The sequence below is a fragment of the Lithobates pipiens genome, unplaced genomic scaffold (assembly GCF_037356315.1).
Source record: "Lithobates pipiens isolate NorthernLeopardFrog02 unplaced genomic scaffold, aLitPip1_a1.2 Scaffold_22, whole genome shotgun sequence".
Lineage (NCBI taxonomy): Eukaryota > Metazoa > Chordata > Amphibia > Anura > Ranidae > Lithobates > Lithobates pipiens.
The window spans coordinates 197,777,899-197,790,345 of NW_027507784.1; the positions used below are offsets into that span (position 1 = coordinate 197,777,899).

Consider the following 12,447-nt stretch of genomic DNA (forward strand, 5'->3'; position numbering starts at 1 on the left):
ATGAAAGTTTGGCGCCATTCAACGAGCGCGTGTAATTTTGAAGCGTGACATGTTGGGTATTTACTCTGCGTATCTTCCACTTTCACATTATGCAAAAAAATTTGGCTAACTTTACTGGGTTTTTTTTTGTTTTTTTTAAGCACGAAACTGTTTTTTTTTTCTGAAAAAAACGTGTTCGAAAAATTGCTGCGCAAATACCGTGCGAGATAAAAAAGTTGCAACGACCGCCATTGTATTCTCTAGGGTCTTTGCTAAAAAAAAAAAAAGCATATATAATGTTTGGGGGTTCTATGTAATTTTCTAGCAAAAAAATTAGGAATTTTACATGTAGGAGAGAAATGTCAGAATTGGCCTGGGCGCAAAGTGGTTAAAAGGAGCATCACATGCTTGAAACAATCTCATCCACAATTTTGAAAGGGTGCCAAGAATCTTAACCAGACCATTTTTGGAATTGTGTGACATGTCCAATTCGCTTTTTTTCCTTCCTTTTTTTGTTTTGTTCCATTACACACAAAGGGAACAAACATATGCATAGCAAAACATGTGATGGTAAAACATTTTAAAGCGGAGGTCCACCCTAAAGTGGACCTTCCGCTCATTGGAATCCTCCCCCCCCTCCGGCGCCACAATTGGCACCTTTCAGGGGGGAGGGGGGGTGCAGGTACCTGTACAGTACAGGTATCTGCACCCACTTCCCGCATAGCTATCTGCGGAAAAGGGCGTAGATTACGCCCCTTTCCGAAATTCCCCCGCTGCCTGCTGGGAAACACACGGATCCCAGAGGCAGCGGGACCATCCTTATTGCGCAGCGCGACTCGCACATGCGCAGTAGGGAACCGGGAAATGAAGCCGAAAGGCTCCACTTCCTGATTCCCATACCCAAGACGGCGGCGGCAGCACCCGAGAGACGATCGAGAGATCGGTTTCGGGTGCAGACATTGCGGGTGCGCTGGGCAGGTAAGTGTCCTTATTTTAAAAGTCAGCAGCTACAGTATTTGTAGATGCTGGCTTTAAAAAAAAATAAAAAATAAAAAAAAATATTTAAAAAAAAAAAACGCCAGAACTCCCGGCGGACTCCCGCTTTAAAAAGGTAAGCTAGCAGACAAAATTATGAATCCAAAAAAAATACTTTGTTGTTGTAATAGGAAGTGTTGGGCTTATATTCTACTTGAATTTATGCTAGTTTGTCTACAATACACATTTATTTGTAAATTGTATCAATACTACTGTTTGAATATATTTTATCTCCTGAGTTTGTATAGACATATGGATAGAGAGAGATTTTATATATATATATATATATATATATATATATATATATATATATATATATATATATATATATATATATATAACACATACACACACACACACACACGGCACTTAACAATAAATCAGCTTATACATACTTATTTACTTCAATTTAACATAAGTAGCCCCTTTATACGTTTTAAACTTTCACTGCCAGGGTTTAAATCTTACTTATATTTAGGCCAAATGTATCTTTCATGTTTAGGTGCTCTTGCTGTGGCTATCCTCTCTTTTTGATTAGAACCCCACCCATTACCACCTTTTGAAATTGAGAGTTTTCTCCAATTTACATGATGTTGTCTTGTTCCATGTGTCCATAACCATGCAAGGGCTGAAACCCTAGATGCAGACCGCATCTTTGTGGAACTGGATGTACAATGGACACTGCTTTTGATTGTCTGGTTTTAAGTATTTTTTGGATTCATATAGGGCTGCAACTAACGATTATTTTTATAATCGATTAGTTGGCCGATTATTGTTTCGATTAATCGATTAATAGCCTTAAAAAAAAAAAAAAAAAAAAGTGTGTCAAATTGACGTTCATTTTCAACCACAGTGACAGGAAAATTTGGAAATCATAGAAAACTTCTTAGTCAAAAGGAATTCTCAGACGGTGTTTGTGGTTTTCGTTCAGAAATTACATTCATTTTAAAAACAGAATGTAAAAAACAAGTGAAAATTTCAAACAAAATTCTTTCATTCAGCGAATGTACAAAGATTTTTCGTCTGAATATTCTCATCTGAAAATTGATCGGTGTGGCCAGCATAAGGCTCGGTATACACCTATGCAGTTTGCTTTTGATCCGTTTCTGCCGTGCTTTTTGCAGTACGTTTTGATTTTTGCGCATGTGATTTTAATGCAATTCGCATTTTTGCATTTTTTTGGGCAGATTAAAAAACACAAATTGCTGCAAAAACGCATTACATGCTTTTTCTGCAGCTTCTCCATTGAAGTATGTTGAACCAATAAAGCACCATTTTGCGTTGAAAGTCCCTGACCCTTTCAGATGTGAACGTGTCTCATAGGAAACCATGTAAATGAACTGTAGTGCATTTCTGCAAAAAGCACCAATAAACACATAGCTGTGAACCAGGTCTAAGACGTTTAGTAACAATGGGGTTAAAAAAATGAAAATGAGCCCTTTATAGTAGAAAAAAAGCAGATAATCACTAGTGTAGGGGTTTATTTTTTTTACTGTAGAACAGTGAAAGTAATATTTTTACAGTAGCCATTATTTGCCCTTTTTGTACTATCAAGAGCTCATTTTAGTTTTTTTTAACACCATTATTTTACTGGCCGATTAATCGATTATGAAAATAGTAATCGATTAATTTCATAATCGATTAGTTGTTTCAGTCCTAGATTCATAATTGTTTTTCAACTTGTTCCCCCATGCCATGCATTAAATTGCTGCCTTGTACAATCTTTGAATGTTCAATACTTTAAAGTGGATGTAAACCCGAAAATGTATTTTTTTTTTGTCTGGCACAATATAGAGTATGGAATTTCAGATCAGCTGTGCCCAAGTCTTGCCACAAAGAGTTAATCCAACTCTGAGCAATCCTCATATCTTTTTTTCAGTGAAATAAAATGGACCAACTGCGAAATCTTTGTCTGTTCTTCCCCCTTGCTGTGACTGACAGGTGATTTACATATCTTGTGCACTAGCCGAAGACATTTTTTTAATCCCCCACTCCTTTCTTCAGCAACTCTGCAAGGATTGGCTGTTCCACACCTCAGCATGATTTGGCATGCTGAAATCATGTGGGGACTTTTCTGGGTTTTGACTGGATGTTAGTGATCATAGCAGAAGTTCAGAGTAAGAAATACACAGGAGAAAATGCATGTTGATAAGGGGAGTGTAGATGTGGGCGGGGAGTCTGACATCATGACTCCACCCACTGAGCCCTGGAAAACAGACCCACCCACAAAATCTGCAATTTTTCGGGTCTCATAGGAAACATTTGACAGATAAGTATACATGCAGGAGGCATGTATATCCTTCTAGATAACCAATATTGCAGTAGTTTAGAAAGGATGAGAGTGGTTCACATCCACTTTAACTTTTAAACATTTTTACCTTCATGAGAGATAGAGATATAGATATAAATATCTATCTTTTTTTTTTATTTATTAGAGCTGCACAAGTACCAAGAATCAATACATTCTTTATCAGTTGAACTTAAGTATAAACATTGTAACAATTTGTCAATGGTATAGACTTTGTGTAAGTGAAAAAAGTTTAACCACTTAAAGAGGGATTCCAGCTACAAAAAAAAAAATATATTAAAATCCAGCAGCTATAAATACTACAGCTGCGGACTTTTAATAAATAGACACTTACCTGTCCCAGGGTCCAGCGATGTCGGCAGCTGAGACCAATCGATCAGGTCTCAGCTGCTGCCGCCACCATTCTAGGTGAGGGTATCAGAAAGTGAAGCATTGCTGATTCCGATGAGCGGAAGTTGCACTTTAGGGTGGAACCCCGCTTTAAACACTAAACCTTTTTCTGACATTTGTTGCAAGTTAAAATCTTTTTTTTGATAGAAAATTACTTATATATATATATATATACACATACATACATATACACACACACACACACACATACACACACACACACACAGTGGTGTGAAAAAGTGTTTGCCCCCTTCCTCATTTCCTGTTCCTTTGCATGTTTGTCACACTTAAGTGTTTCGGAACATCAAACTAATTTAAACAATAGTCAAGGACAACACAAGTAAACACAAAATGCAATTTGTAAATGAAGGTGTTTATTATTAAAGGTGAAAAAAAATCCAAACCATCATGGCCCTGTGTGAAAAAGTGATTGCCCCCCTTGTTAAAACATACTATAACTGTGGTTGTCCACACCTGAGTTCAATTTCTATAGCCACACCCAGGCCTGATTATTGCCACACCTGTTCCCAATCAAGGCATCCCTTAAATAGGAGCTGCTTGACACAGTAAGGTCCACCAGAAGATCCTTAAAAGCTACACATCATGCCGAGACCCAAAGAAATTCAGGAACAATTGAGAAAGAAAGTAATTGAGATCTATCAGTCTGGAAAGGGTTATAAAGCCATTTCCAAAGCTTTGGGAATCCAGCGAACCACAGTGAGAGCCATTATCCACAAATGGAGAAGACATGGAACAGTGGTGAACCTTCCCAGGAGTGGCCGGCCGCCCAAAATTACCCCAAGAGCGCAGCGACGACTCATCCAAGAGGTCACAAAAGACCCCACAACAACGTCCAAGGAACTGCAGGCCTCACTTGCCTCAGTTAAGGTCAGCGTTCATGCCTCCACCATCAGGAAAAGACTGGGCAAAAAGAACATCAAAGCTCGTCTCAATTTCTCCACAACACATCTTGATGATCCCCAAGACTTTTGGGACAACATTCTGTGGACCGATGAGACAAAAGTGGAACTCTTTGGAAGGTGTGTGTCCAAGTATATCTGGCATAGAAGGAACACTGCATTTCATAAAAAGAGCATTATACCAACAGTAAAATATGGTGGTGGTAGTGTGATGGTCTGGGGCTGTTTTGCTGTTTCAGGACCTGGAAGACTTGCCGTGATAAAAGGAACTATGAATTCTGCTGTCTACCAAGAGATCCTGAAGGAGAATGTCCGACCATCTGTTCGTGTACTCAAGCTGAAACGAACTTGGGTTCTGCAGCAGGACAATGATCCTAAACACACCAGCAAGTCCACCACCGAATGGCTGAAGAAAAACAAAATGAAGACTTTGGAGTGGCCTAGCCAAAGTCCTGACCTGAATCCTATTGAGATGTTGTGGTATGACCTTAAAAAGGCCGTTCATGCTCGAAAACCCTCTAATGTAACTGAATTAGGACAATTCTGCAAAGATGAGTGGGCCAAAATTCCTCCAGGACGCTGTAAAAGCCTCATTGCACGTTATCGCAAACGCTTGGTTGCAGTTGTTGCTGCTAAGGGAGGCCCAACCAGTTATTAGGTTTAGGGGGCAATCACTTTTTCACACAGGGCCATGATGGTTTGGATTTTTTTTCACCTTTAATAATAAACACCTTCATTTACAAATTGCATTTTGTGTTTACTTGTGTTGTCCTTGACTATTGTTTAAATTGGTTTGATGTTCCGAAACACTTAAGTGTGACAAACATGCAAAGGAACAGGAAATGAGGAAGGGGACAAACACTTTTTCACACCACTGTGTGTATATATATATATATATATATATATTTATTTTTTTTAGTAGACACCCTAGAGAATAAAATGGCAGTTGTTGCGATATTTTATGTCACACTGTATTTACGCAGTGGTCTTTCAAATGCAATTTTTTTTCTTTTTAAAATTACTTTAATGAATATAAAACAATAAAAAAAAAAAAATAATAATAAATAAATAAAAAAAAAAAAACACACCAACCAGTAAAGTTAGCCCATTTTTTTTGTATAATGTAAAAGATTTTACCTCTCGAGAATCGCAAGATAATCGTGATCATTTTATTCTAAGCAAAAAAATTGTGATTCTCATTTTGGCCAGAATTGTGCAGCTCTAATATATATGTATGTTATGCTAAGCATCCATCTTGTTCTGTCAGCCATCTCATATTCACAAGTTTACATTTTACACAATATGTACAGTTTGAATAACTCTTTAGCTTTGCAGAAGTCTATATCAGCATGAGATTCTTCTAAATGAACTGTTTCACACTCTTCCTTATCTAAGTTTTCACATTCCTTCAGCAGTTTGTCACCCATTCTCTTCAACATTTACATTTCGCCCACTCCTTCAAATCATCAGATGCTCAGACCTCTGCTTCCACTCTTACACTGACGACACGCAACTTTATTTCCGGATCAATGGAAAAAAAGATCACCAACAACTTGAAAACTGCCTCAAATCAATAGAGGACTGGATGACCACCAACTCCCTCCAGCTGAACAAATCAAAAGACCGAGCTTCTTATCTTACACCCAAATCATAAGCCCGCAACCAAAACCTCCTGGTCTCCACCAACCGTCTTTGGGCAGACTATCTCCCCAAAGACCAAAGCGAAGAGTCTCGGGGTTATTTTAGACGCACAAATGTCAATGGATGCGCAAATAGGATCTGTAGTCAGTGGATCTCACCATCTGCTGCGCATGCTTCGCAGACTCATCCCTTTTATCCCAAAGAATGACAAAGCAGTGGTAGTTGGAACAATCATTAATTCACGACTGGACTACGCAAATTCGTTTTACATAGGATTACCACAATATCAACTTGCGCGATTACAACTGATCCAAAACACGGCGGCAAGGCTGATAACAGGAAAAAACCCTGGGAATCCATCGCTCCTTCGCTGAGGAGCTTACATTGGCTAACCGTAAAAAAAAAAAAAAAAAAACGATCACGTTCAAGACCCTTTGCCTCACCCACAAATGCGTGCATAGAGAAGCTCCGCAATACCTAATGGAGAAAATAAATCATCACACACCAAACCGCAGTCTTCGATCAGCCAACAAAAACCTCCTCCTCGTGCCCAAAGCCCGGTATAAATCCAAGGGTGATCGGAGATTCGCTGTCCAAGGGCCTCGGCTATGGAATGCTCTACCAATCAACATCCGTCTGGAAGAAAATCACCTGGCTTTTAGGAAAAAACTCAAGACCTTCCTCTTTTAGCAGATGATCAAAGCTCGCCACAGCGCCTAGAGGCGATTCAGTTCGCATTGTGCGCTATACAAGTATTTCATTCATTCATTCAGTGGAGAACAAAGAAACAAAGGCTACTTGTCTTAACCAGTTGTAACTGCATATGAAATTAATATCTACTGCGCATGTTTTATTATGAATATTCTGTGTGACTTGTAATTTGCTATAAGAGACGCCTCCTGATATATCAAATACAGTCAGTTCCGAGAACACTATATCGAATGCATGTCTTTTGTTCTCTGGGACTTGGCATAACCAACCCACACACACACACACAGAGAGATAGATAAAATCGTATCTATACACAAATTCATAGCTTTAACACATTCTTACTATCTTTTGCTGCTAGACAGTACAGTCTGCACGAAATGAGCCCTTGAAGAAGGAATTATTTTCTGGTACATGTTGGGATTTCTTAAATTTGATGTGAATGTTGAGTCTATCACTCCAAGTCCAGCCTTCTGATTCAGTATTTAGATGTACACTGTAAACCATATGACCATTGCTAATTGATTTTAATATTTACTATGTGTATACTTGTTCATTAATAACATTTTCTATTTTTGTACTTACGCCTTCTACTTTACTACTTGACTGTATCCCTAGTCTGTAAAATCCCTGAGGCACTCCATTGTTTTTCCTTTTGAATATTGGGATGTGGCCTGGGCTCAGTCTTTTAAAAACAATTAGTAGTTCTCCACTTTCCACAATACTGCAAGTTCAACATGCCACCTCATGGCAAAGAACTCTCTCAGGATCTAAAAAAAAGAATTGTTGCTCTACACAAAGATGGCCTAGGCTACGAGATGATTGTCAAGACGCTGAAACTGTGCAGCAGCACAATTCCCAAGAACATACAGTGGTTTAACAGGACAGGTTCCACTCAGAACAGGCCTCGCCATGGTCGACCAAAGAAGTTGAGTGCACGTGCTCAGCGTCATATCCAGAGGTTGTCTTTGGGAAATAGATATGTGTGTGCTGCCTGCATCGCTACAGAGGTTGAAGGGGGGGGGGGGGGGGGGGGTGTCAACCTGTCAGTGCTCAGACCATACACTGAATCAAACTGGTCTGCATGTCAGTCATTCTAGAAGGAAGCCTCTTCTAAAGATGATGCACAAGAAAGCCCACAAAACAGTTTACTGAAGACAAGCAGACTAAGGACATGGATTGCTGGAACCATGTCCTGTGGTCTGATGAGACCAAGATAAACTTATTTGGTTCAGATGGTGTCAAGTGTGGGTGGCAGCAACCAGGTGAGGAGTACAAAGATAAGTGTGTCTTGCCTACAGTCAAGCATGGTGGTGGGAGTGTCATGGTCTGCGGCTGCATGAGTGCTGCTGGCACTGGAGAACTACAGTTCATTGAGGGAACCATGAATGCCAACATGTACTATGGCATACTGGAGCAGGGCAGTATTCCAACATAACCCCAAACACACCTCCAAGATGACCACTGCCTTGCTAAAGAAGCTGAGGGTAAAGGTGATGGACTGGCCAAGCATGTCTCCAGGCCTAAACCCTATTGAGGATCTGTGGTGAATCCCCAAATGGAAGGTGGAGCAGCACAAGGTCTCTAACATCCACCAGCTCTGTGATGTCATCATGGAGGAGTGGAAGATGACCCCAGTGGCAACCTGTGAAGCTCTAGTGAAGTCCATGCCCAAGAGGGTTAAAGGCAGTGCTGGAAAATAATGGTGGCCACACAAAACGTTTACACTTTGGGCCCAATTTGGACATTTTCGCTTAGGGGTGCACTGACGTTTGTTGCCAGTGGTTTAGACATTAATGGCTGTGTGTCAAGGCAGCAGCCAAAGATGTACACATGCCGTAACAGGAATGTAACCCCCTGTTGCTTTTGGTGGGTGCAATCGCTTGCCAATTGCCACCAACCATGACAGGGCTTATAATTCCTGCTAGGCTGCGACATGCTCACTGGCCACTGCAGCTAAAGGGGGTGCAGTTGGGGCAAGGGTGATAAAAACACGTCTTAACTATGGGGGTTTAACACCCACAAAATGTTACTGTTGAGTCCTCTAAGGTTTCATTCATACTGACGTACTGCGGTTTACCTGCACCGCAGTGCATCTGACTTTCCTGTGGGCGATGCACTTTGCCATAGACTTCTATTATATCCCGAGTTGTGGTGCACTTTTTGAAAGCACAATAAGCCTTCCGCATTCAGAAAGTGCACCAAACCTGCAGGATATAACTGGAAGTCTAAGGCTAAATGCAGCAAACTTACAAGAAAGCTGCAGGTACACTGCACTGCCCCCTGTGGTGTAAGTAAACCACAATGCATCATTGTGAAAGCAGCCTCATGCCCAGTGTATTGCTTCTTAATGAATTGAAGATCACCTCTTTCCTGCTGCTGGCACTGCTCTGGAGACCGCTTGCCAGGATAAGAGATGGAGTGCAGTTGGTATCACTCCACATGGGACTGGAGCCAGAACTACAGAAGAGGCATCAAATTATGCGACTCTTGCTCCCTACTACATTTCCAACTTTACAAGTAGTCCCTCTGAATTGCTCTCTGATGCTCTGCGATCGCGGGTCAGCAAGCGCAGACTGCAATCTACCAGTCTCCCGCCTGAGATTTACTGGTTGCTGACCTCAGCTGTAAAAGGTGCTTCCATGGGGCTGTGAAGTTGGTACAGATGATGGTACACAGGTAAAGGGCTGACGCTCTCTGGAGAAAGGAAAGAGAGTTGCGGCCTCTCTATCATGCATGCTCAGAAAAGGCATAATTTCCTCCCAGTGATCCACTTTGCGGTGGGCGCTGCACGTCACACTGCGCACCAACTATTGCAGACTGCCGTCTTCGCTGACGGCTCCCTGAAATATCCCATGGTGCACCTGCAATTGTAGTGTGGCGCAGCACACAGTTTGAGAAACACTGGTCGAAGCGCTAGTCATCGGCAGTGGAGACATTCCCGCCACCTACGATTGGCTCTCACATTTGAGCTTCCCAGCAGGATAACTGAGACAGGTTCAGCCTTATGTGTGAGCTCACCTCAGGTCCTGAGGGACAATGACACACATACACATCATACTGGGGAATACAAAATGTTAGAGGTGAGTGCGGATCATCCAATGGAGACAACTGTAACTGAGAATGTCCCTCCACTTCATTTTACATCTTTTCTCAAAGACAGGAAATGAGCAAAAGTCTCCCCAATGGGACACAGACAATGAGAAAAAAAACTGCCAGGGGTTCTAAGCCTTCTGTATTAATGGAAATAGGATGTATTAAAAGGAAGAGGTAGTAAACATTGCACTGTGTGATGAGGAGTCCTGACCTGTTACAGATCACTAGGGACGGCCTCTCTTCAGGGAGTTCACAGAAGTCCAGCTCCTCATGCCGCAACATGGACTGCCAAAGGAGCTGCTTAGTGGCGGCATCCAGTATTAGAGGAAACGGGGGGACACGAGCCTGTAACCGCAGCCATAGCGCCGAGACTGTGATCCCATCCAAACCTTCCAGAGCCACCTCATCCAGCACTGCTTCCAGGGCGTCCATAGCCCCGTCATTCACTAAACAACAAACCAGGCAGCGTACATCATACTAGCCTAGCTCATGTCAACTACAGGCTGACAGGAAAAACGTGAGCTATAGTGCAAGAGCGCGAATTGTTCGGTAAATCAAAGTTCCCATTATGGGCGCCATTTTGTTGAAGGTTCCCCCCTTCAAGTCTATATTAAGAGCTGCAAAAAAATGGCCGCCAGCCTATATTAGTCAGGTGCCGGTTTGGAGGACATTTTTGGAAACGCACGGCCGCCTGCTGTAGTGGCGTAGAAGTGAAAGTTGTCATTGGCTATAGCCTGCCGAAGTCAAGGTGTGATTGGAGATTAGGAAAGCGTGACGTCTAATAGCTTCGTCTGAAGCCTGCGAACATTGGTGAGCGCCGGGGGGGCTGCACAACCCTGATTGGCTGCTGGTATACTCACTGTGTATTGGCAGTTTGAAACCAGGTAACCGAAGAAAACATTTAGGTACAGTTGTGTTTTTGTATGCAGCATCCGAGGCGTCACCCAGCTGTGCCATGTACGGTAAGTGAGTTGGTGGGATGTAGCTCGGGAAACTTCATGTCAGTGTACCTTTCTTCTTCTGAGCGGAGATGTGTTCCTCTCCCTGAATGGCACAGGTATGGCTAGGCTCAGAGATCCTGTGTATGATGTTCTCTGTACCTGGCAGGAACACATAAGGCTTAATGTATACAGGACGTTTTTACAACTTCTTCTGAACCATTTAACTTGACAGATAGTAACCCGCGTTTAAAACGTACATTTTGCCACATTTATATGCCGTTTGCATTTAGAAGCGTTTAGAAAAAAAAAAATGTTTTATTTATTTTTTCCAAAATAGCCAAAAATGAAAAATGCCTGTAAAGGAAATGCGGCTAAATGTGAGTTTCCGCATTAAGAATCATTTAGTGCTTGAAATGCCTCTAAACTCAGCGTCTGAACTTATTTTTTTGGGTTTTTCTTTTGCTTTTTTCCAAAAGACGGCTACAGCGCAGACACCATTTGCCGGGAGGGCGTCCCTGGACGTCCCCCTGTGTAAACATATGAGATCATCTCTCATCGCCGGCTCTCCCTCTTCACACAGAGACAGCGTGTGAGGAGAGAGAGATGAACTGCTTAGAGATGCAGTGGTTAGTGGGAATTTTTTTTTAAAAAAATGTAAAAATGAAAATAAAGTGGCCATCTGCCCCCAGTACCACCTGTCAGTGCCATCTGTCCCCAGTCATCAGTATCATCGGTGCCACGTATTAGTGGCATCTGTCATCAGTGCCACGTATCAGTGCCACGTCAGTGTCACATGTCACTGTTCTGGTGCTCCAGGGCCTTCAAAAGTGTAATAGGTAGTCAACAAGTTAGATGTGTAATTTATGCTTCTAGAACACGTGGCGGTGCTCCCTGCATGTTGGGCCTCTCTATGTGGCCAGGCTGTGGAAAGCTCCCACATGTGGTATCGTAATACTCAGGAGGAGTAGCAGAATTTATTTTGGGGCATTATTTGTGGTATACACATGCCAAATGAGAGAAATAACCTATTACAATTACAATTTTGTGGAAAAAAAAAAAAAAAGAAAAAATTTTCATATTTCAAAGGATTGTGGGAAAAAATGACAACATCAAAAACCTCACCATGCCTCTTACTAAATACCTTTGAATGTCTACTTTCAAAAAAGGGGTCATTTGGGGGGTATTTGTACTTTCCTGGCTTGTTCGGGTCACAAGAAGTGAGATGAGGCCACCAGTACATCAGATGTGATCAATTTTGTATGATTCGCACCACAACTTGTGGACTCTCTAACTTTCACAAAGACCAAATAATATCCACTAATTTGGGTTATTTTTACCAAAGATATGTAGCAGTATATAAATTGTGGCCAAAATTTATGAAGAAAAATTAATAATTTGCAAAATTTTATCACAGAAACAAAGAAAAATT

The 12,447-nt window shown here is 41.6% G+C and overlaps 2 protein-coding genes across 4 annotated transcripts in view; one reads left to right on the forward strand and one right to left on the reverse strand.

Annotated features, from left to right (window-relative positions):
* The window catches only part of GTF3C1 (general transcription factor IIIC subunit 1), a 377,991-nt gene extending 367,383 nt beyond the window's left edge, over nucleotides 1-10,608 (reverse strand). The window contains exon 1 of one of the 2 annotated variants that reach the window (XM_077448810.1): nucleotides 10,289-10,606. In XM_077448810.1, coding sequence (XP_077304936.1) covers nucleotides 10,289-10,509 — 221 coding nt within the window. In that variant the 5' untranslated portion in view covers nucleotides 10,510-10,606. Of the gene's footprint in view, nucleotides 1-10,288 lie in introns of both variants that reach the window. The other variant, XM_077448811.1, reaches the window with a different exon arrangement.
* Nucleotides 10,609-10,893: 285 nt separating this feature from the next.
* KATNIP (katanin interacting protein) overlaps nucleotides 10,894-12,447 on the forward strand; it is a 189,438-nt gene continuing 187,884 nt past the window's right edge. For both annotated transcript variants that reach the window (XM_077448812.1, XM_077448813.1), the window contains exon 1: nucleotides 10,894-11,039. In XM_077448812.1, coding sequence (XP_077304938.1) covers nucleotides 11,033-11,039 — 7 coding nt within the window. In that variant the 5' untranslated portion in view covers nucleotides 10,894-11,032. The remainder of the gene's footprint in view (nucleotides 11,040-12,447) is intronic.